Raw genomic sequence first — 25,560 nt, 5'->3', positions numbered from 1 at the left:
AGAACCATCACAGACAGAGTAGTTCAGCAGTGGAACACGCTGCCTAAGGAGGTGGTGAGCTACCCCTCACTGACAGTCTTCAAGCAGCGGCTGGACAGATACTTATCCTGGATGCTTTCGGTTGATGCTGAATTGAGCAGAGGGTCGAACTAGATAGCCTATATGGCCCCTTCCAACTCTCATCATAAAACTTGCTAATGAGATAGATCCAGACCAACTCCAGTAGGGCAGTTAGACCAGTAATGAGCATACATCAGCTTTCCCAACTAATGAAGTGTTCTTTGCACATGGAAACATGACAGCTAATTATGGCACTCCACATATTAACAAGGTAACCAATACTGCATATATTTATGCTGCCTCTCCTGAAGCTTCCCAAAATTGCTTACAGAATAAAAAAATCAAAATGTAGCATTAAAAACCCAGCCTAGCATAACCACAGAATATAAAAATGGACCACTAATATGCCTCCTTGCTTCAAAACCTCCTTTCCTCAGTTGGAAAAGTTTCCAGGATGGACACCTGGATTCTCCTCCTTTCCCCAAGATTCTGTTCAAATTCTTGCCTGTAACTGACAGAATCTACCGGCAGATGATATTTCTGCTGGTCTACAACCCTTATTTGGTACTTCAGAAGTTTCCATTTAGTGGCCCTCTGGTTTTCTATCTGTGCTTCTAATCTTAGCAAGCAACACTGGGGAGGGGGCTTCATACCCTCCTGTTTTATGTCGCTCCAAGCTTACCTTTTTGGATTATTAGCTGCCCAGATGCCCTTTCTCTAGCCCCCTTTCCTTCAAAGGTAGTGTACATTGTCCAACTAAATATGGACATTTTATTATAGGCATTTTATTATAAGTACAAGTTGTGTACTTGATATGATCCTGATTGCTTGAGTGTATGCCTATGATTAGAAAATTCCCACTATACTCATTTTCAGTTGGTTTCTCTATCCCATTTTTCACTACCTAAGGTCATCTCAAAGCGGCTTACCATCGCCTTCCCTTCTTCTCCGCAAAACAGACACCCTGTGAAGTAAGTGAGGCTGAGAGAGCTGTGACAGACACTGCTCTATGAGAACAGCTTCTAGCAGCACTGTGAGGAGCCCAAGGTCACCCAGCTGGCTGCATGTGGAGGAGTGGGGAATCAAACCTGATTCTCCAGATTAAAAGCTGCAACTGTTAACCTCTACACTAAGCTGGCTCTTTTAGAACTTGCCAAGAAACAGCCATACTTTGTCAAAAAGATCCTGCAGCCCCCTCCCAAATAAGAACAAGAGAAGCAAGGACAATAAAATGTTAGCAGAACAGAATCAGAGTCCCAGAGAATCTCTGCAGTAGAAACTGAAGCGGGAGGCATTTTTGCAACTCCAGTAGAACCAGTGTAATGTGGCCAGCAGAACCAGTGGTAGTGCAGTACTACAAACGCAATACGACCAAGATCAAGCTATAGAATATCTGCAGCTGGAAATTGTGCAAGTCCAGCAGAACCAGTGCAAAGTACAGAGTGTCCAGCAGTATCCAGTGCCATGGTGAGAATGCCAGCTCAACAGGACTGATATCTAGCATAGAATCATATTCCAAACAAGGGATTGCAAGCCCAGCAGAAATCAGTGTCGTATTTCTTCAATTAAAGATACATAAAAGAAAAAGGCACCAAGTAGCACTACATTTAAATAAACATAACTTAAAGGAATGGCATGGGCCTAAAATCCACATGATTTGACTTAGATAAATGGGAACCTGTACCCTAGACTTTAAGCCACAGATGCCCCACAGGTTTGCATTCCTTTTGCATGATGTTAGTCTTTGCCTTTTAGCTCTTGGTGTCAGAGCAATAATGGATATCAGTGACCCTCCTTTATCACTAAGCTTCAGCCGATCAACCTCAACCATTGTGTTCAGGATGTTTTTTTCTTTCAGCCTTGCATGCCTTTTTTCAGCCACAATGATAGGGGATGATAGATCACAAAGGGCACCAGTATACTTAGGAGTGTTTTATCCCGAGCATTACAAAAGGGGGAAAATAAGATAATACTGAAAGCTATGTTGGAACTGTCTGTGTATCCCATTGTGTAAGGTCATCATTGGAACATGAGTGACATTTTACAGGCTTTCATACAGCAAAATGCTCATGATACAAAAAGAAATGTTACCTAAAAGAAAAATTGACAATATTAGCAGTCTTCTTCCTTAGAACTGTCACATCATTTCTAACTATAAAATAGTATCCAGGGCATTGGTACACCAGATTCTTCCTTAAAACAAAAATAAGAATTGTGTTTCCAGGCAATAGGAAATAGCTGGAAAGGATAAGAAAATGTCAAGAATAATATTTTTTCTTAACTTTCTGGGTTCCTCCCCATTTTTAATGTTTAAGGCCAGTGTAAATATCCTGAACACTGAATCTCACAAAGCTATATTAACATGTTAGACAAATTCCATCTTTTATGTCCTGTCCGATTCCATCTCAGTTACAGTTAGAAATTCTACATGAATCAATGTTTTGAGATGAATCTGAAGATTCCCAGAAGGGTGGAATGGCTAAGAAATTCTGAAATAAATCACAAGATACCAAAACATGAGCTACATTTCTCAAAAAGTAACCCTGTGAATAACTTTGAGTTAAACCACAAAGCAAATTTCAAGGCAAACAACTGGGATACAACCACTGAGGAATGTCAAGAAGAGAAATAGTGTGATGAGAGTTGCCAAGATATTTGCTGATGCAGTGGATATTGCTGTAATGCTTTGGGGAAAAAATCTTACAGGAATGTGGCTGGTTAGAAATTGAATTTCAATAATTCTGAAATACTTTTAAGTAATACGAAACTGTCCAGTTTACCTTTAGATTGCCCATTACAGCTGATAAAAATAGAGAAAAGCACAAAGTTAAATATTTGGGGATAATAATCCCAAATGGTAATGAAAATTTGTAAATTCTCAGTTATGCCCCTCTGATACAGCCTATGATTCCATTTTAGAAGCTTTTACAGTCAATATTTATTGAAAAAACTACTTCTTTAAAGATGGTGGTGTTCCCCAAAGTGATTTATTTTTAATGTGCAAATATTGCTTTCCAACAGTAGCCTAAGAAACCTACAGAAGATTCTTTTGATCTTCATGTAGGATAAGAAGGAGAAAAAAACCTTCTAAGCAAGATCATGTCTGAAAGATGGACAAAGTGTGGCTTTCAATTCCCAGTCTAAAATTACACTATTGTCCAGATAAACTTACATGATTGTCCTCCTGAAAAGAAACAGCAGTTTCTGAAATAGAGTTTTACTGAGGTACCTTTGGATGTACCATTGTGGGAAAGAACACCAACCTCCCTTGAGATAACTAAATCTCATAAAGCAGTGGTCCCTAATCCCCGGCCCGGGGACTGGTACCGGTCCGTGGATCAGTCGGTACTGGGCTGCGGCTCATCCTCATCCTCCTCCCTGGGGGCTGCCCTGCTAATCTGCCACCGGCTCACCGTTGCTGGCATCGCTCCCCAGTGGGTGGCAGGAAGTCAGGGGCACCGGCAGGAAAGTAAGAGGAGCAGGGGCTCAGGTGGCGGTGGCGACATCCCTTGGCAAAAGACTACCCCCCCCCCAGGCCTCAGTAAAATTGTCAAGTGTTGACCGGCCCCCGGTGATAAAAAGGTTGGGGACCACTGTCATAAAGGACACTGTGTTCTGGATTTCATCTAGAACAACAGTGTACTCTCATTTGAGTCTGTTAAGGAAAAATGTGGTCAGAGATATATCCAGTACATTTTCCCAGTTCAGCAGACCGAAAGCTTTCTTACTATGCAAGCTTGCCTTTCCTTTAGATGTCTCGCATTATTTGAAGCACTATCTCAATAAAATGCAAGCAGTCTTCTGTTGAAAATTTATAATACTTTGCTTGATATTGAAATTAAACTACACACAATTTTTAAAACTGATACTTCATGAGATCAGGTCCACGCACTTACATCTGGGAACCCCATCCACGGAGGCTGTTTGGAGGGGAGAATTAGAGAGTTTTCCATCCATCTTGTTGTTCCATGGGGGGTTATTGTTACTGTTGAATGGGGTTCATGTTTTTATTCTATCACCCGGCATGGGATATAAATTTAATAATAATAATAATTGGGGGAATATAGTCAAGAGGCATGCCCTGCCCTGGGTAGCCCAGGCTAGTCTGAATTCATCAGATCCTCAAAGGATGGGAGACCACCAAAGGATACTAAGATCATGATGTGGAGGCAGACAACAGCAAGCCACCTCTGAATGTCTCCTGCTTCGAAACCCCTGTGAAATTGCATTTGACAACAACAATAAATTGTTTATAGATTGGGCTGTTCCTGTAACCAAGACATTCAACACAGGCAAAGGAATTACCCCAGAGATACCCACATTGATGTGTTTGCCATGTTGTTTCACCAGCCTCTTATTCTCTTGACACCTCCTGTTTCTTGTCCATCACCACAGAATCCCTTGAGCTTTACATGTTCATATGGCTTTCTGATTAGACTGGCTCTTGCAACCCACATGACTTCATTTGAAAGCATCTGTTGTTTTATTATACCCGAGGTTGCATCAACAGCAATACCATATAGGTTGCCACAGACCACTGATTCCCAAGGTTTCCTCACTCCCTGTTGCTTCTTTAACAAAATGTCTTTCTGCAAAGCAAAGAGCTAGTCCTGGCTTCCTTCCACCTCACTGGAATAGGAGGTAATTCAGAAAGACCAAGGAAGCATTACCCTTGTGTCTTCAAAAATCACCCATTCAGAAAAAAGCTGCCTCCATTGTAGAAATGTACTTGCATTTGCAACCTCCCAACATTTTGTGATTGCTGACAGTTCCCATGGTAGCCATTTCATGATTGTCTCCTTTGTTTTCCTTTGTCCAATTATACTTAATGGTTTTCTATCTAGTTGATATTACATTGTATAAGTTGCAATTTTACTTTTAAAACAAATTTTTATTTGCATGATTTTAACTAAATAACCATTGTTACACAATTATGGGTACCGAGTATTATATCTGTGTATGGTATTACAGATTCCTCTGAGGAAGCCTGTTGGAGAAATACACAGGAAATTCTTAATTGAGTAATAAAGTCTTGTTTCCTTCACTTCTACCATCAGCCTTGGCCTTATTTTCATTTCACGGTGCCTGGTGTGGCCCTTTTACTTTCTCTGTCCATAGGAGCCATTTTATAGTGACACCCATTCTTGAAATTCCATGAGTGCCCCCCAAATGAACAAGCTGGGGGCCTGTGCATTAACAATTCAGCTATATTATGGGCTCATGTAACCAAATGATGATGGGACAAACAAGTGGAAATATGGAACAGAGGAAAAAGCATTCTAGCTGCGAATATGCATGGTAACTGTGACTTTCATAAAATGGAGATTTTTTAAGAACATAAGAACATAAAAAGAGCCCTGTTGGAACAGTGGTCCATCTAGCCCAGCATCCCTACCTGGAGCTCCTAACGCCCATTGTATCCTGTGGTACAACAGGCTTTGCCCCTAATTGATGAATAAATTAACAGTACCAGCCCCAATTCCAATCCTTGCAAGACCTCACTGCTTACTTCCCTCCACTGCGGGACATGTCAGTTTATTCCTACTCTTTGCTTCTTGCCATTTCACCACTTTATCATTCGTAACAGAACCTATCATCTTATCCTTTGACTGCTAATTTTAAGTTCAGTCCTATTTCTAAACACTGATAGCTCCCAATTTGGGCAGCTGCTTTGGGATTCAACACTTGGAATGCAGCGTTCAATAGGACTTCCATCTTTTTACTTTGACCAAAGGGGCCAACAGCACGCCCAGTTCCTGAACATTTCTTGATTTTCCAAATCAGTTTTGCATCCATGGAACAAGCATTGTAGCTCCTATATTGCTATGACACACTTTTGCACTGCTGCCAATGTGACAAATCCAATAAATTATAATGGATGTATAAAGGATAGAGGGGGCTAAAAAAATAGACAAACTGTTATATTTAGGATTGCTGGATGCTTTTAAACACCTCTTTCTAAAAGGCAGTATAACTTTTTAAACAAAATGGCTCATATGTTTCTTATGTCACTGTTGTGACTGAACCAAAGACCTGAGCTGTGTACACACAGCTGTGGTCAGCTAATCACTAAGAACCCCAATCGGCTATTTTGAAGGAGGGGCATATTGAATGATTAGCTTTATTGCCTCAACAGTTAAGAAGAGGCTTATTGAGACACTTTTCATTAAGGATTGATAAAAAAACAGCCTGTGACCATTTCTGCACAAGTAATTTTCCTCGGTTCACCCTCTCTTTGTTCATGGAGTTAATTCAGGCTTCCCGATGATGTCGCCTCCCTCCTGTGGCTTTCCTGGGGCTGACGTGACTCTGCCTGGTCATTGCCCGGTGATAAGGGAATGTGGATAAATCTCTACACTCCCTTTTTTATTGTGGGAGACAACAAGCAGCAAGTCACAGCAGGAATGTCAGGAAGGGCTGTCCCTTTCCTCGCCCTCCCAACTACCCACCCACTCCCCGAAAGTCACTTCCATCCTCCTCCCCCAACCCTTTTTTTAAAGGACTTTTTTCTAAGCCTGCTTCTACAGGGTCGGCAAGGGAGCCTGCTCCCTGGAACTTCTGTAGAGGCAATCTTGTTTGTGTGTTTGTGTGTTTGTGTGTGTAAAAGGCAGGAACTGCATTACTACATCGTTCCAGGTGTAATGAAATTACACCCAGTCCACTTGTGTATGCATTGCTTGACTCATGCTTAGGTGGAGCTGAGGGGGAGAGACGTGTTTTCCTTTCTTCTCTCTTTTTCTTAAGGGACTGCAGCCTGACCATGTGGGAGGGAGTCAAGGCAGAGAGGTGGGTTGCCTCACCACTATTTCCTATGCCCCGCTGTGCTGCCACAGTGCGGAGCCAAGAAAAAGTGGCGGGGCACCCTGCCGCTTTCCCCCTCACCCCTCTGAACTGCTCGCACTAGCAAAGCCCGAGCCATTCCCTGCCATCTTCCCTGCTGCCTTTCCCTTTGCCCTGCTGCACTGCTCGCAAATTGAGCTCCCTGCAAAGAGAGGGAGGAGGACATAAAAACATTGCTTGGCTAACTTTAAATCATTCTATGTTGCGGTGGCTCTGCGTTGCTACAAGTATCTTGATTTTTTTGGTATTATTTTTCTATGTTGGGGGGGCACTAGGATGCGAGACTCTGGTACTGAAACTTGATTGGTGGCTGACACCACGTCACAGTGATTGACAAGCCAAAATCGGGGGGGGGGAGTGGATTGTGATGACTTCCGCTCAACCACATGACTTGTCAGGAAGCAAAAACCCAGGACAAGACTGGGGGATAAAACAAGAAGAAAGTCCTGTCAGGCAGAAACCGTGCGGTAAGCAGGTGCCGATTTATAACTAGGAGGCAGTACGCCTTGGCCGCCTCCGTGTGGAAATAGTGCATGTGCTGTGTCTAAAGCCCAATTGCTGCTGAGTTCATTTGGACACCACTGAGAAGAAATTACTGTGCCTGATGCTCATTATACGTTTTTCTTGAAAAGGGGAATGCTGTTTTCTAACTTCCCTATTCAAGCAATACAATGGTGTCAAACTCTGTTTCCAGTGCTGCAGCACAGATACCCCTAACATGCACGACCTTTTTCCTAGGGAGGAAGTAGACAGGGTGTGTGTGTGCGTGCGTGTGTGCGTGTGTGTGTGTGTGTGTATGGAATACAGAATGAGGGCATCTAGCATTTCCAATTCCAGCCTGAGAAATTCCTGAAAATTTGAAGGCAGTGCCTGCAGAGGGGAGCGATTTCATTTAGAATCTATGGCATGCCATACAGTTTGCTCTCTGAAGCTGTCATTTTTGCAGAGATCAGCTGGAACTCAGAGAATTCCAGGTTTCGCCCAGACGTTGCCAATGTTAAGGGCATCTGGTATTTCATGTGTGGCATCTAGCAGAACATCTAATTTCATAGTAGTACTTTAATATTGCATTGCTATTCATGAATAAGAGTAACCCAGCTTCAACCCTCATTCATCAGGATGAAGTTTCAGCTCTTTACCTTACTGGTTTACTCTTGCAAACTGTTGGGGTTGTTTTTTTTTTTTCCTTTTTAATCGTATTATCCCAAAAGTCCACTGTTGTCATCTATTTTGTAAACTTCTAACAGTAAACATAATTAAAATGAATAAGAAGTGGGAAACCCTACGAATAGCTGATTGAGAATATTCAGTAATCACATTGTGTTTGCTGTTTTATTTAACATGATGATGATGATAATGTCTAGAGGACAACAGCTCAAAAGACCTTGCCAGCAACAAGACAAAAACATAACTTTTCAGCCTCTAATTAGCCTCTTGAGCAACTACGATCAGAAATAATTGCCAAAACTTACACCTGCTCAAAACCTGAAGAGCAGCTTAATTCCTACAGCGATATCTTTGATGTCTTTAATGGAGCCTGTCATGTTTAGCCATGGCACCCAGAGGTAAAACAAATCCTGATAACTCCAAACTAGTTAGATTGTGCATTCTTAACATCACATCAGTCTGAATACCGATATATATACCTTCTAGAAGTCTGAGTGACAGAAATGCAACTAAGTAACTCAGTAATGCAGCTCAACTAAAACCTCACATGACAACGTTAGATAAAATCATAGATTATATTTTGCACACATTGGATTAACATTATCTTAAATAAAAATGCTAAATAAATTGGGTAGAAAAATGAATTTGTTAGTTCACTGGCACCATAAATGAATTGGACGCATTATGTACCTGGTAGGTTAAGCTTAGCTGCATCCCCCTAATTCATTTAATTAAATTGATTTAGAGTCAGACTACACGTTATGAAGGCCACAAGTCCAATCCGTGTCTGATGATGCCCTTGTAAAGGAAAATGTAGCCATTTAAAGATTGCCATGAGGCCCATGCTGTAGCAGCACCAGGAGATCTTCCCCCACTATCTCTTTTCCAGTGCCCAAACAGCAATTCTTACCCATTTAAATTTTCTTCTAAAATGGTGTAGGTGGCCAGGGGTTGGATCCATGGCCAACATAACATGTAACTTGGCCCTCAGAAGAATGTCACTTGCTTAAGGGCTGCCCTGCAAAGGGAGGAATTTCTTCAGAAATCTTTATGCTTCCACTCTTTTCTTTCTTTATCAATGAGCTGTGGGGAAAATAAAAGATTTATACAATCGAGATTTTAATTGTAGCCACTTAAATGCTAGTGGAGAGACCGAAAGCTTATGAATATTTATTTAGAAGCTATTCTGTTCTTTGAATTCACTGCAGGACTTATTAAGCGCCCCCCCCCCCACACACACATCCCATAGACAATTTGCTAGATTAATTTTTTTTTTGCTTCCATAGAAATACTTCAGATGCTTTGCTTGAATAAACAGAACAAAAGCTGTGGCTCAGTGATAGAGTATTTGCTTGGCTTGCAGAATGTCACAGATTCAATCCCTGGCATCTCCAGTTAAAAGAGTCAGTCAGTAGGTGATGTAAAAGATTTCTGTTTGATCCCCTGGGGAGTGGCAGCCAGTCTGAATGGACAATACTGACTTTGATGGCTCAATGATCTGATTTGGTATAAGAAAGCGTCATATGTTCAATAAGAGTTTCCAAATTAATTTCCAAACTTAATTTTTGCAAAGTTCTAGTTCATTCTGAGACCCTGTCAAGTGTGCTGCTATTATTGGGCCCTGCTTATAAATGCGATACGCTAACATTTATTGCATATAGCCAAAGGCCATTACAAAGCACAATTAAAACAATGTGGTACAAATACGAATAAAACAATATTTCTCCAATATTGTGTATATAAAATTGTAAATATTGAGTTACAACACGAGGGAAAAAATGGTGTATCAAGGTGGAGACTCCTGTAAAAATGCTTTGGCTCGGATCTTCCTGGCAGTCAGAGCGAAAAGTGCCACCCTTTATGAGATATAGGGGTCGACATCTGATAACAGATAGGTGACTTTGCCAAAGTCAGAAATAGGGTGTGAGTTTGGTAATAACTTGGCAAGGAATTTGCCCCTGGGTTCGGAGTACAGCGGGCAAGCCAAAACATAGTGGGACAGGTCCTCCACAGATGGATGCTTATAAATACCCTTCTTCCAGAATTTCTTAATTATCATCAATGTGGAAAATCTGTAATATCAAACAAATTGGACAGCGATGCTTGTCCATAGAACAAGCAAGAGCTATGAGGTATCTTTAATTCAGAAACATCAAAATATCAGAACACATTGTACAAGATAACATGAAAGCCTGCATAGTATGTTGTGTCATTTTGATTGGTTAGTTTTGGACTGTAATAGGGAAATAATTAACATTAGTTGGAAGCAAAAGCTGTCAATGAAGTGCTGCTCTATTATTTCCATGCTATAAGAATTTTCTGAGAATGGGGGAAAGGTCTTCCCACATTTTTAATTGTAAATATCATGGTGGTGGCTGGAATGTGTTGTCAAGTCACAGCTGACATGGTGATGCTGTGGGGTTTTCAAGGTAAGAGATGTTCAGTATTTAGAGATTTTTAGTTCCAATATATATCACTTTACACTTATACATAATGAACATCATTTCCCACATTGTTGTTTACTCACCCATTGTAGTTTATTTCATAGTCAGCCTCAGTTTTTACCATCCTGAATAATTCTGTGTTTCCTTACTGTATTCAACATGTTGTTGACATAAGCAAATTTTATGTAGATAATCTTGAAAACATGACAGATATAAAGATTGAAAGAAATGGAGTGAGGACTGAACCCTGGGGTAGACCATTATTCAATATCTTCTGCTTGCTGACTGATTGACCCATAATTATTTGGAAAGTTATATCATTCAGTATATTAAGGACTCTAAATAATGTTCTGCTGGGGAAAACTTGTACAGCAGACCATCCCTCCAGGCTACATAATAAGTGACAGTCATATCAATGAAAACTACTGTCTTAAGACACTGCTGATACCCTTTCACAATGAAAGTTGTTAGAATCTAATCTTCACACTACACGGGGGTCTAAATCCTGCTTTCTCTATAAAGACACATTTGTTAATACTGTCACTGATGCTTTCCAGTATTAGCCTCTCAAGGAGTTTATAATGGGAGCTCAGAAGGGAAATAGGTATATAACTTTCCACCAGATATTTTGGTTTTCCGGAATTCAGAATAGCAACTATCGTTGCTTTCTTGAATTGCCCTGTGAGTCTTCCAGTTCTCATGATGTCAGTGAGAAACTTTGTGAGGCTCCTCTTAGTGAACATGCCTCTGTTATCAGGAACTCATTATGGATGCAGTCAAAGCTTAGTCCAGTCTTTGTCCTTCAGTGCCTTGGAAATTTCATCAGCACTGAAATCCTCTGAGAGCTCACAGTTTTCAGGGCAGGTGCATTTCAAAATCTGGAGTTCTTTTTTTAAAATGTAAAGTCTCGATCCTTTGGAACTCTGAATACCAATACTAGTCAGGCCAACTATCTGATTTAATGCAGTGTTGAGTTCATGGAGTAACTCTGTCCAGGAAATTTTGATACAACTTCTCACTCCGATTGCTCCAGAATCTATTCTTTCTGATATCCTCAAGGAACGTTCCTTTTGGTCAGAGAAATAATAGCCACAAAAAATCTGCAGAAGTTATTATGTGTTGGAGACCTTCTCTAAAACCTTTCTAGTTTGGCCTCTTAAAGTTACATCATCGTCTTGGAAAAGACCTGATAACTTGGATTTGGATTCCTACCTCAAGGATTTCAAGTTAATGTTGACTGTAAGAGAAGCTTCTAGAACAAATCTGGATATAGGCAAGGGCTGACTTCTCTGGTCAGATGAAATGAATGTTAAAATCAGGATTGAACTAATCTATGCTGTTGATCTGAAGGTGCCCTTCAAGCATTTTAAGACAGTCATCATATCACCCCTGTCTTTAGCATAAAAAATGAGATGCAACCCATATTCTTCAGCGCAGTTTACAAGTGCCTCATTGTTCTTATAATTAACCATGTATTTCCAAGGTGACTGTTAAAGTCAATGGTGTATACAGAAGAATGATAGGTTGATAGGTTGTGCTGGCCATGAAACTGCCTACCCACTTACAATCTGCCTAAGTTCATAAAATCAGCGTTTCTGTCAGATGACTATCTAGCCTTTGCTTAAAAACTTCCAAAAAGGAGAACCTACCACTCCCAAACCTATTCCACTGAGGAACTGCTCTGTCAGGAACTTCTTCTGGGTGTCTAGCTGAAAACTCACTCACTCACTCACTCCTTTACCCTAGTTCCCTTTTAGACACCCATTAAAAACCCCTGTGATCGGTACAGTGACTGATTTTAGAAATTGTTTACAAATACTAGTTAGTAGATCAATAATTTCACATTTGGACTCCCTAAGAATCTTTGGGCATATACTGACAGGATCTAGACTTATTTTTAAGGCAGCGATTAATTATTCATATTCTACTTCTTTCACTGAATTGTTACCTAAAATGCTGTATGTAATGTGTGCTTATCTTACTGATTTTTTTTGTTGGACATATATTTGCATGTAAAAATAATTAAAAGTTAAAAGAGAGACTGATTGGTTTTTAATTTCCCCCTTAGGTCTAAAACTCCAAGTCTCAATACCTCACTTTGGTTAAGTTCTTCAGATTTTCCCGAAAAGAGTATCTGTGATCTGAGTACAAGTCCCACACAGAACCAAAAAAATTAATTGAGCTGGTCTGCCTTCTCTCCATCTTCCTTTAGCAATCCCTTTCTTCTTTAGTCATCCAAAGGCTCAACTACTTTTCTAGCCTGTTTCCTGTGCATGATATATTTGAAGAAATTAAGTTTGTAATGAAACCTGAGTATTGGTTACTAAGTTTCTTTCCGGACACTCTGCCGTACAGGCAAGAGTATTATTTTTTTATGCTACAATGGCAGCCAGAATACTGTTGGCTAAAAACGGGAAAATGAAGACGATACCTATGACAGAACTTTGGCTAGAAAAGCTATCTGACTTTGCTAAATTGGCGAGACTGACAGTATTAGTCAATAGCCAACCGGAAAATGAATTCCAGAAGCAGTGGCAGCTCTTCGTGGACTATCAAACTAACCAATGATCGAATGGAGGTGAGGGAGGGGGGATGAATCTGTCAAGAGAATCAATTAATCAATGATAATCTTGTGTGTGTGTGTGTGTATAATCAATAAATATTAACTAATTAAAAAAGAAATTCTTATCGTTGTCTTGATGCTTTTAGCAACAATTCTCTTTTCACATGCATGATTATTAACTTATACTTTTTTTTGCAATACCTTCTCCTCCCTTCTGTTCAATTCATTGGGGCAAACCTTCCACTTTTAAAAATAAATCTTTTAAAATTTTCTATGGCTTCCTTGACTTGAGTTGTTAATCCTACAGACTTCATTTTAGACCTGGCAGTGCCTTTCCTATGCTTCAGTTAATTTGGTTTTAAATAGCTTCCACACATTCTCTAGGGATTTGACTATTTGTATTTACATGTAAGATCCATTTTAACTATTCCCTATTGTGGTCACTGTTTCCAACTGATACAAAATTGCTTACATTCCTTGCCTGATTTCAAGCCCCAGTCAGAACCAAATCCAAGATTACTACTTCTCCCATTGGTTCTGTGACCAGCTTATTTATGATGTCAAGGAATCTCATTTCTACAGCATGATTCAATTATATGTTTGCCCATTCAATGTGAGGGTAGCTACAGTCACCCAGCAGAGCTGCTCCTTTCTGAGCTGCTTTATGGGAACAAACCTTTAAAAAAATCTCCTTCATGTCCAACCACTCTAGCACCTTGCATGGTGTCTGGTACCAGTAACTGTAGACATGATCAACAACAAAAGCACTGTTTTAGAGGAAATAAAGGAAGGGTCCTGTTCCTTCCCCACTTGGAGGATAAGTGATTAGGTAGGAAGTGCATAAGAAGCTTCGTTGAGTCGTTCACCGGGGTGTCTTTTAATGTCAAAGGTCTGTAGGTATAAGACAGAAAATCTGTGGGAACAAAATGTGCTGGGGGAGAAGGCCTCGGGCGGTCAGTTTGGCATCGTACTTGCTCCAGGGCTGCCGACTGCCACTGCCATACTACCAGCACTGAGGGTGGGGACTGGCTGTCCACCACTTGGCTTCCTTTAGTGCAGCCCAAGCCAGCCACTGAGACTGCTGCCTGACACATTAGTGATGCCACTCTGCCAGCACCATTCCAGGGATTTCTCCCTGTATTCTTTCTCTGAACCCAAATCTACACACAGAAAAGGATGTGCATACAAAATTTCCTCTTCCATTACAATATACAGGTCTTGAAACAGGGTGAAAACTCATAGTTGCAGTTTAATTTTGAAACAGGCAAACTGTTTTGAAGTCCAAATTGTTTCTAGAATCAGAACCGCTTTATTGTGAGCCATTAGAGCAGAGATGGCCAACCTCTTCCTCCTGGATGCTCAGATCCTATATTCAGAAGCTAACTTCTCTCTCCATCCATGGTACCATTGCTCAACACTCCTCCTAAGAACATTGGCTGGGGATTCAGGCTCCAGATACATTCATGAGCTACAAAAGGGATTTGTGGAAATCCTCTGATTAAATAGATATTGACCAGTTGAGAGAAAAACCTGATGCTAACTTTCACGTGGCTAGTGTTCATATTGACTTCTTTCCTAATTCCTTAACATCACTGGACAGTTTTACAATGCCCAACTATGGTACAATGGTACATAAGCCCCAGGTGATGCATAAGAAAACTTTTGTCTATCAGTGACCCTTCATGCATCAACATGTTGCAGCAAGAGAGAGTTGTAATGTCTAAATAGGGAACTAGCCATGCAGAGGATGATTTGAAAGTCACGATTTCCTCTACTTAGCCAACACTTCTCTTGAGTAAGCTGAATTGTGTGGAGATCTCAGAAAACTCAGAAAGATTGAATCTTCAAACCGCAAGTGACCATTCCTAAAATTAGGTAAAAATGCAAGGTAATGTTTAATTCTGTTATAAGTACAGAAAAGCTTTCAGGATATTTAAAACCGTTAATTATCTGTTGATCTGATTGAAAGCATGCTCCTGATAGTATTCTACACATTTTATTTCTCATGCATAGAAGGATAGATTTCCTGGATAAAGTCCCAAACCAATCCTAACAAAGACTATGCACCCTGAGCAGATAGATTAAACCTTTCTGAGATGTCAGTTTTGCTATAAAGGCACCATTGTGATCAAGGGATTAAGACTTTCTTTTCCATTTAATGTTTTTGCTGAAGTATTCATACAATTCTTGAATAATAGATTAGCTTTTTTTAAAAAAAAGTGGTTTAACCCATCAAGATTGACAATGCGGATACTCGGCTTTGTCCCTATAATTCAACTTTCATGAATGTGCTGATCTTTGTGAGACGGGCTCCTTTGACATCAGTTTGCAAGGCTGACGGGGAAAAAAGTTTCCCAGAAAATATGTACCAGAACGTATTTCTATATATGCAAAGACATGCATATGAAGAATGCTCTCCTTCACTGAAATGGAGAAACAGAAGCTGGTTTTAGAGAAAACGAATGTCAATATTTTTAGTTTGCTACCCTGCAGAACTAAAAGCAGCGGGAAAGCATGGTGAACTGGTAGCAGGAAAACCTCCCAGCCTCTACCCATTGGTGGGAAGGATGTCTGAAAAAGCACTGTTGACCAATGGCACAACACCACTTCCAACAAATCCCTGGAAGTGATCTCACATCAGTCACATGTTGCTACTGTGACACTCCAGGATTTGGATAAAACTCTATGTTTTCACTTAAGAGTTCTGTCCAAATTTTAGCATTGCATCACCATCACTCCAGCAATAAGATAACTGTTCTGGGACTTCACTTGAAGTGATGTCACACCATTATTTCTCCCATTTCTGGCCCCTTCCTCTCTCACCAGTAGCCAGCTGTAGTTTTTAAAGTTTGTTCCCTTGCTATCCTCTGCAAATCACTAAAGCTCAGGGACAAAAATCATCAAAAGTACGTTTTTATAGCGAAAGCTGGCACACATCCCTTTGCCAGTCCAAAAAACCCTTCCAACAAAAAGTAAACTTTGTCCAGATGTCTTTCAAAACCTAAAAGGAAAAAAGTTTAGCATGTACGACAGGCTTTTTTTTGAGGGATCGGTATATCAATGATTTTCATTTCCATATCATCCACATCTAAAACATACCAAAGACTTTAGGAAGAGTCCTCGCAAGCTTTGATCTGGTGCTTCTGCTAAGCAGATCCAAGCAGAAGAAAATATTAGAAACTGCTTTCTGCAACCTATCACTCCAAAGCAAAGCCTGATACCTTCTTTCAACTTAATGCACCTATTTGAAGGAAGGTTGCAAGGAAGGTTCCTTCAGTCTAAGGCCTGATACAGTCTTGTATATTTAGAGAAGGCCAAGAATAGGGAAAACCTGTACTGGTATCATTGCTTTGTCTATCCTACAATACTGGAAGCTGCTAAAATAGAGGAAAGTATTGCTATTAGGTCAGGCATTTGCACTGGGCATACAGCCTATGCATTCACATTTCACAGTGCACCTGGCCAAGGTAGGACCGGGGTCTGTGCATTTATTTATTTTTGTTTTGTTTCTCCTGACAAGCTATCACAGTTTCACAGGGCCTGTATGACAGCATTCTTCTGCCTGGCCTATGGTTGAGTCTGGACTGCCCTGGGGCAGTTTAACATCATCCTGTCCTCCCTCCTCTTCTGTATTTCCCTCCTCTCATTCCTCTGCTGGCACATATTGCTAGCACTGCAAGCCAGATGGATTGGCAGGGGGGGGGGGAGTCTTTGTTAGTTGTCGATAATTTAACTGTTAATTTTAATAATTTATTCTGTTTTAACCGTTTTATTGATTGCTTTATCCTACTGTTGTCAACGGCCCCGAGCCTGTTTGCAGAGAGGGGTGGTATGCAAGTTGAATAATAAATAATAATAACAAACACATAAATAGCCAACGGAAAACTCTGAATCAGAGACTTACTTAAGGACACAAAAGTATTCAGGTTTTTAATTAATAATCAATGTGCATCTCCTGCTGATAAGGCTGTCAACAATCTGGAAGGGGGGGAATCTGGCATCAAGACTTACTGGGCTATTATTTGGCAGTGAAAGTTACCTTCATGCCATTTTAGGATTGCCAGCTCCAATTTGGAGAATTCTTAGTGAGCTGAGCCCAGGAAGGGCAGAGTTTTGGGAGGGGAAGGGATTCAGTAAGGCTATAATACCATAGGACCCCCCTTCCAAAGCAGCAGTGTCTCCAGGGGATCTGGTCTCTGCGCTCTGGAGATCAATTGTTGGGCTGGTAGCCCAACTTAATTTCAATGTATTCATTTGTATCAAAGAGTTGGCAACCCTGCCTGCTTGGGTGCTTACAGTGTTTTATAACTTTTAAAAAATGTAAGTAAAACAATGCAAGTATACCGATCAAAATGACCAATGTGTTTATAGGCCAACAATTCATTAATATGGACAATATGATTATGCACAAATGATTTCATCTTAGCAATGCTAAGAATTAGTAAAAGAAATGAACATATCAATTCTGGAAGGAATATTAGGTTTCTAGGGCACGTATTGACAGCGGAGCAATTACAACGACTGGTACTGAGGATGTTCTTGTCTTTGTCTTTGAGATTTTCTCCCCTGGTTTTTCCTGTAGTTATTTTATATTTATATATGAAAACCTCATATTTTTCAAATTAGTTAACAAGGGCATGCACATGACTTTATCATTCAGTGCTAGATGAGTAGCAGGGGAACACTGCTCTGAGATGTAAAGTGAGGGGCAGTATAAAAGTTGAATAATAATAGTAATAGTAATAATAATGTGAATTGAGTTGATGATATGAATGTTCTTTCTGTGACTAGATTATGCACATGTTGTATTAACTTGAACAATGGTATTTACTCTGTGGTTTGCAGAGAGCTATTTCCACAATCCCTATCAACCAAAACGATTCCCATGACTGCTATATAGTTCCAGAGGGTAGCTGTGCTGGTCTGTAGGATTACAGCTAGATTTGAATCAAGTAGCAACTTAGAGACCAACAATTGTTTTGAGCATGAGGTTATGAGAGTCTAGCTAATAAGCAGGAAAAATTAAAGGGATTTTTAAAATTAAAATTAAGAAGTGTTGGTTTTATACCCTGCTTTTCATTACCCAAAGGAGTCTCAAAGCGGCTTACAATGGCCTTCCCTTCCTCTCTCCACAACAGACATCTTGTGAGGCAGGTGGGGCTGAGAGAGCTCTGACAGGACTGCTTGGTCTGAACAGCACTATTAGGGCTATGTCAAGCCCACAGTCATTCAGCTGGCTGTATGCGGAGGACTAGGAAATCAAACCTGGTTCACCACTCTTGACCATTATACCACACTGTTCATGCATGAACTACTCTATAATTTGGTCAGGTTATTGCACAAACATAATTACACTAAGTATGACTATTTCTTAAGAGACTAACATTTGGATAAATTAAGTTATTTTTCTTCAGATTTTTCCCAAAGGGCCTGAAAGCCATAATTAAAAGGCATGACAGAATTTCTATTTTTCATTGTACCGTATATACTCGCATATAAGCCAACCTGCATATAAGCCGAGGCCCTTAATTTTGCCACAAAATCTGGGCAAACTTATTGACTTGCATATAAGCTGAGGGTGGGAAATGCAGCAGCTACTGGTAAATTTACAGGGTGGCTTAAGCGCTTAATCCATGCTCCGTCATCACAGGCTCTCCCATCCCATCCAGCCTCCCTCCCAACAAATACAGAAAAGTCAAGAGGATGAATAGCTGCTGGTTTTTGTACCCTACTTTTCACTAACCAAAGGAGTCTCAAAGCCGCTTACAATTGCTCTCCCTTCCTCACTTGATGCCAGACACCTTGAGAGAGCACTGACAGAACTGCTCTGTGAGAACAGCTCTGGCAGGAGATCCAAACAGTGCCCCCCCAGGCCAGCAAACCAGAGCAGAACAACAGTACCCGAAGTTGGCGACCTACTACAACAAGTACATCAGCTACCAACAGCTACAGTGCCCCCAGAACAAAATAAAGAACTGTAAATAAAGAACTATAAAACTCAAATAAAGAACTGTAAAACTGAAAACTGAAAGAAAGAACTGTAAAAATCAACTTTTAAAAGAAACACAACCCCAAGAAGAAAAGGCAAGCAATGCTGCCCCTCAGATAAAAGAAGAAACACTGAAAAAACAGTAAATCCCAAAGCACCCCCAAAACCCACCCCACCCCACCCACAGAAACCAAAACAATAGTTTGGAAGAAGTGATTAGGAAAAGAAGGGAGGGAAATATCAGAACCCCTCAGTCAAACCATTGATGTCCTACAAGCTGCCAGAGCAAGTTTTCAAGATAATTGCAGAAGGCAATGGTTAACTTGGAGCAATTAGCTCAGGTGCAAAGAGCTTAGTTTTTAAGCTCTTTGAGGAAGGCAAAGGTTAACTGGAGGCCACTAGCTCAAGGCAAAGGCTAAGGCTAAGGCAAAGGTTAACTGGAGGCCACTAGCTCACTTGCAAAGAGCTCAGGTTGCAGATGCAATACTGCTGTTGGCTGGCTGGGGGCAGGCTGTTAATCAATTACCCGTGTATAAGCCAAGGAGGTCTTTTAAGTGCTAAAAACTGTGCTGAAAAACCCGGCTTATATGCGAGTATATACGGTATGTAATTTATTGACAATATTTCCTTTCTGCTTCTTTTTAGCACTTTAAACAAGATACGGGGCAGCAAGGACAGTAATATGTTGGTGTCCATATTCCAGAGTTAAGAATTGTTAACTTAATTGCATGTCACAATTGACAACAGTGTGGTCTTTTCTATAATTAGAGAATTTCCCGTCACTTTTATGTAACTTTTAATCAATGTCTTTGCCTCAGTCTGTGGTGGTCGTTGCTTCAGGAGTAGCCAAAGGCATGTTTCAGAAGTATGTTATGCAGAAGTACCGGCCTATATTTTAATTGTGCAGTTTTGACTTGATCAAAGCAATTTAAATAGATTTCCTGCTGTGAAAACACACATGACTGTCCGTTGAGGAATGCCCATGCATAATGGGCAATGGCAGTAGCTGCCAGGTCCCTGACTGACCCAGGGAGAAGGGAAACAAAGAAAATGACCAGGTCCTTGGCACCACCACTTGTACCCGTCATGTCTGGGGCTCGGGCCACCCGTTCATGATATTTGTGCCTGCACTTCCAAGCCAGGTGCACACACAACTCCGTGGCCGACCATGTGCGCTGGGGGATTTTTTCCCTCATTAGTATACAGGGAGTGGTGGGGCATGCTGCCCCACTGCAAGAAACCAGTGGCAGCCTGGCACAGCCACCAGCATGCATAATCGGTCACAGAGATCAAAATGGGCTGTCCCTGGTTGGGACATGAATGCAGGAAAATGTCATGTGGAAACAGAAAGAGGAATGCATGAGTTTGGTGGTTGAAATAGGGATATCCTCCCTGTGAGAGTGACTTTGGTGATATGATAGGAAAGGGAGGGGCAGGGGCCAAATCTTGTATAGCTGCTAGATGGGTAGCATTGGATAGTCCAAGATATGACCTGAACAAATAAAATGACATGATGGTTACAGGAAAACCAAATACATTTATTGTCTAGTGAATCTTACAAAGAGTAGAATGTTCACTTAAATTTGGCCTCAAAAATGTAGTATAAAAAGACAGAAAAAATAAGGATAAAATCATTGCCTAAGAACATGAAAAATATAAAAAATTTCAATGCGTTCCCAGAATTGCCACTGCTATGTATGTCATTGTAGAGCAAGGGCTAAATCAACTTTTCCTACCATTTCCATAGGGCTAACCTTCACTGAGTGTTTATTTCAATGAAATTATTAAGAACAGCTTATTCTTCTTGACCATTCTTCAAATTAGAAGTGCTAATTAGCGCTAATGGCAGTGATGCTTTCTCCAATAAGCACACCTGTTTATCGGGAGCCAAAGTATCTGTCAACACATTTTATTTAACAGGTGCTCTTTTCAATAAAAGGAAGCTGGCAAATTGTGCATACTTGTAATGCCAGAAAAATTAAAATAAAATGGGCATAGCTTTGTACATGTTTCCGGTTTTTAGGGAGCCATTTATCTATCTGTGTACAGACACAAAGAACTTAAAGGACATATTGTATAATCTACTGTGTAGCGGGGTTTTATTTTTCAAAAAATATTTTGTTCCAATGAATATGAAACAAAATAACAAATAGGAATTGGGTTGTATTATCCCCTTGTTGCTTGGCATACTAGGAAGTGTGTAAATTCCGTTTCACGTTCCAGCTCAGTTTTGTTTAAATGCAGGCTTTCTCCTGATGTGGTTTTCTATTAAAAGTGAAGTTTCTTTTGGTTATGTATCGCCTCTGTGACCTCCTCTTTATGAGATGTAACAAAAACTGTAAGAACTTCCATTTACAATTGGGGATGTTGGCTTTCCTGAGACTCTAAATTGATCCAGATTAACCCCAGAGGTTATATCATATTGTTCTAGGAATTGCCAGAAACATTATGGTTTTGCCATAGAGTTTCTGGTAATTACTAGAGGCAGCACATCATTTCCAGGATTTCCCCCATAGTGACGTAAGACTTTTGACCAACGGTGCCCTCCATTTCACTGATCCCCAGACTCCTGTGAGTTGCCAGCTATTACATGGATCCAAGCCCATTACGTTTGCTAACCTCCAGGCGGGGTCTGAGATCTCCTAGAATTACAACCCATTTCCAGAAATGGGTTCCTCCAGAGAGAATGACTGTGTTGGATAATTAATTCTATTCAGTGGCATACTTAGTGTATTTGGTGCCTCAGTTGGGTGGGGCTTGGTGACATGGGTGGACAGGGGCTTGGTAAAACAGGGGAGGCTTGGTGATGCCCCTGCAAGGCTTCCCTTATCTGCAAATCTCTAGCCCTTCCAGTGCAGAGAGAGAGAGGAAGCCTGCACAGACAGGAAAGGGGGCCTTCAAGGAAAGTGCTATGGTTGCCTTTTGGCATCTTGGAAGGCAATCCTTTGACATGCACCCTGGCCATGCCAGTCTCGCCACAGCCCAAAGAGAGAGGGGTCCCTCCCCCACAGATCTGAGGAGGCTTTTCCCACTCCCCTGTCATTCAGCCTTTTTTTGGGGGGGGTCACAAAGGATAAGCTGCAGGGGTACCTGCTACACTGCTGCCTTCCAAGCAGGTAGGATGGCTAGGGGGTGGGTGTGTGAAATGGCCCCACTGCTAATGCCCTAGCCCACCCTACTTAAAGATGCCAAAGATTCCATGGTCCTCCCCACCAGGGGAAAGAGTTGCACCATGCAGCTGGCAGGTGAGGGGCCAAGGGACCTGCGAGAGCCAATGAGGCTTGGGCTGGGGCATGTCACCTGGGTGATCAGCCAACAGCAGTAACCAAGAGCTCAGTTCCAAAACAAGTGGCAAGGAGAGGAGAGTACACATGGCTGTTTGGGGGCCCAGCTGGAGAGATGCACTTCAGGTCAGGTCTTTGGCACTCCATTCATACCCTAGATATATGCCTGACTCTATTATACTTAACTGGATGGTACCCCACTGAGGTCCTTCCCTCTGCCCCCCGCCCCCATCCTACTCTCACATATCTAGGGACTGTCCAACCTGGAATTGGCAATCTTAATGCCTGTATTTACATGCAAGACATGCATAAGGCAGACCACAGTGTTTTGAGCAGGTATCTTCCTACTGGATTTCTTTTACCATCCTGTTTGTTACTACCCAGACACTTGCTCTGGCTGCCACTGCATGCCTTACATCTGAACATAAAAGTTTCAAAGTCTCAGTTGAGTTAAATAAGTATACCCTTATTTGATTTGCTTAATTAAAAACAGGATTTCTCACGTTTCTGTTGCGGCTGTAACAATTTTTGTTACATCATATTTTTTATACAGGAGGTAGAAGGTAGCTAATATCATCCCACAGGTCATATATATTGGTTTGGCTTCCATGGTGCTGTTCCTGGAGGGCGGAGGCAACTCAACCAGCACGACCCCTTTTTTCCTGCTTGCAAAGAATGGGAGGGTGATCCTTGCCCATTCCTTTCTGCTGTGGACTCCTGATTTGTCCCTCCAATTTCTCCTTCTGGTTCACTGTCCCAAAGGATTTTAGAGGGAAAAGAATACTGTGCTAAGATGACAAATGGGGGAAAGCAGGTTTTTTTTTTCTCTAGGACAGCCTTTCTCAATTTTTTTCACCATTGAGAAACCCCTGAAACAGTCTGCAGGCTTTGAGAAACCCCAGAAGTGGCGCAATCATGCAGAATATGGTTGGTCATATCACTCGATAAATGTTTAACAATTAAATATATATATTAATTAACTCCCACGCATTCTGGAAACCCTTTCAGGGCCATCAAGAAACCCCAGAGTTCACAAAAGCCTTCCCTAGTATGGCCACACTCATGCTGCTTAGACTCCAAGCCTAAAATGCTTTTCTCTCTTCCATATTATGAGCTTTTGTAACTAAATCTATTCAAAGCATTAAACTGTAGGACTCATTCGATATATTGAATCAGAGCCCATGCCACTGAGATGCTCACCATCCCTTCCAATCTCTTTTTCATATCTCCTTCTTCTAAAGCTTCAGAGCAGCTTACGAGGAAATGAGGGAAAACAGCATTCTAAACTGAGCGTGCAAAGAAAAAGTAGCTCTTTAAGCGATTCACCTTGGGACACAATCAAGAAGAGTCCTGTTAGCTTTGTGTATGAAGTTTGTACAGATCTTTGCATCTGAGAGACTTCTAACTCACAGTGCTGTGCTGCAAAACGACTTTTGAAACTTCCCCAAGATACAAAGCAGCTTGTGCAGGAAAAATATCAAAAAGCCCCACTGCTTATTCAAAAGTCACCATGCAGCCTGCTATATTGTGCTCCTGATCGTCCTAATATGCCATACCAGCATATCTACCTTAAATCTCACATTAAAGGCAATGTAATAGTTCACTGGTGACCCTTTGGGTCCTTGGATCACACCACCAGGGTCTCAAGCTGCACTGAAAAGCGAAGCAGTCTCCCAGGCCATTATTAAAACTTTGAATAGTCCAGCTCCTGCGGATTTTGATGTTTTATGCATGGGAGGAAAAGATTAAAGGTGTCTGAAAGAGTTATTGTGAACTTCCTTTGTAGATTCAACCTTCCTTCATTATCTGATAGGAAGGGACTTCTCCTGTGCTGGCAAAAGGATTTCCATAATAATAATCACATACACAATGGTTGCTTACCGGAGGTGTGCCGAAAATGTAGAACGATGAACCCTTCAGTGCCAGGAACTTGAATTTATAGAGCTGCGGGGAATCTGCTCCCTGAAGCCTCTCATTCACCCACCCCATATGGATCACCTGCAGAATAAAACCTTTGAAAATTAATGTCAGCTGAATCTGTCAGTACTAATATTACCTTAAGCATGATTCCTGTGCTTCCTCTATCACTTCCATAATGGACAGAAATTAACATTTAATCTTACACCATCTTGTATGTTTCCCCCTTCTAATGAGCAAGGGCATCCTGCATAGGTTGCATTCCACTGTAGAATCCTGTTTTTGCTTTGTCTCCATGAAAACCCTTCATACACATGTGATGATGAAACGTAAAGTTAGCAATAGAACGATATTTTTAGGTACATATAGAAATCGCAGTTATGAACTAAAAAAGCCACCGTTCTGTGGTATTCTCTAGTTCAGGGGTAGTCAAACTGCGGCCTCCAGATGTCCATGGACTACAATTCCCAGAAGCCCCTGCCAGCAAATGCTGGCAGGGGCTTCTGGGAATTGTAGTCCATGGACATCTGGAGGGCCGCAGTTTGACTACCCCTGCTCTAGTTAAAGCTATCAAGACGTTCCGTCCCTGCTGCCACCAGTTAAGGGGTCTCACATAGCAGGACCGAGGCTCTGAACAAGCTGCTGGCAGCCAGAGAAAACAATCCTGAGCTTGACAAACCAACAGTATGAACTTTTACATGTTCAGTTTAATAAAGACTGATCCTGTGTTACTTAATGAAATTTGCTGCTCTTCCATTATGTATTGGGTCCTATGGCTGCAAGCATTTCTCACATTTCTCAAGGAAGCAGAGTCCTATTTTCGAGTAACACTCATTATTCTGTAAAAACTACGAATGTAATGAACAATAGCATTAATTTTTAAATATGACACTATAGGAAACTGCGACAAATAAATGGTTCCTCTACTCTCCATCATTATGCATTACAGACCTAATAAATATTACTCATTCAAACTTCATTATTCATTCTTTATCAACATTTTGGAAGGGACTTCCACATAATTACAAATATATCATACTGTTGTTTAGGATAGGAGTAGGAAGACCCTGGTTCAAATTCCCCAACTCTCAGCCTAAACAATATTGCAGAGTTGTGAAGATAAACTGGAAGAGAAGAGGAACATGGACAGCACTTCCATTTCCTCAGAGGAGGGACATAATAAAAATGTGCTAGGTAGGTCTCAGAAGTTGGTGCTGAAGTCTAGTGGAGGGGTCCCCAACCCCCGGGCCGCGGCCCGGTACCGGGCCGCAAAGGCCATCATACCGGGCCGCCAGC

The 25,560-nt window shown here is 41.2% G+C and overlaps 1 protein-coding gene across 6 annotated transcripts in view; it reads right to left on the bottom strand.

Annotated features, from left to right (window-relative positions):
• The window catches only part of SNTG2 (syntrophin gamma 2), a 349,056-nt gene that overhangs the window by 40,550 nt on the left and 282,946 nt on the right, over positions 1-25,560 (bottom strand). For all 6 annotated transcript variants that reach the window (XM_077309803.1, XM_077309812.1, XM_077309826.1 and 3 more), the window contains one exon: positions 24,229-24,345. In XM_077309803.1, the coding sequence (XP_077165918.1) occupies positions 24,229-24,345 (117 nt within the window). The remainder of the gene's footprint in view (positions 1-24,228; positions 24,346-25,560) is intronic.

Source organism: Paroedura picta, chromosome 1 (genome assembly GCF_049243985.1).
Source record: "Paroedura picta isolate Pp20150507F chromosome 1, Ppicta_v3.0, whole genome shotgun sequence".
NCBI lineage: Eukaryota > Metazoa > Chordata > Lepidosauria > Squamata > Gekkonidae > Paroedura > Paroedura picta.
This window is presented reverse-complemented; position numbering and strand designations above follow the sequence as displayed.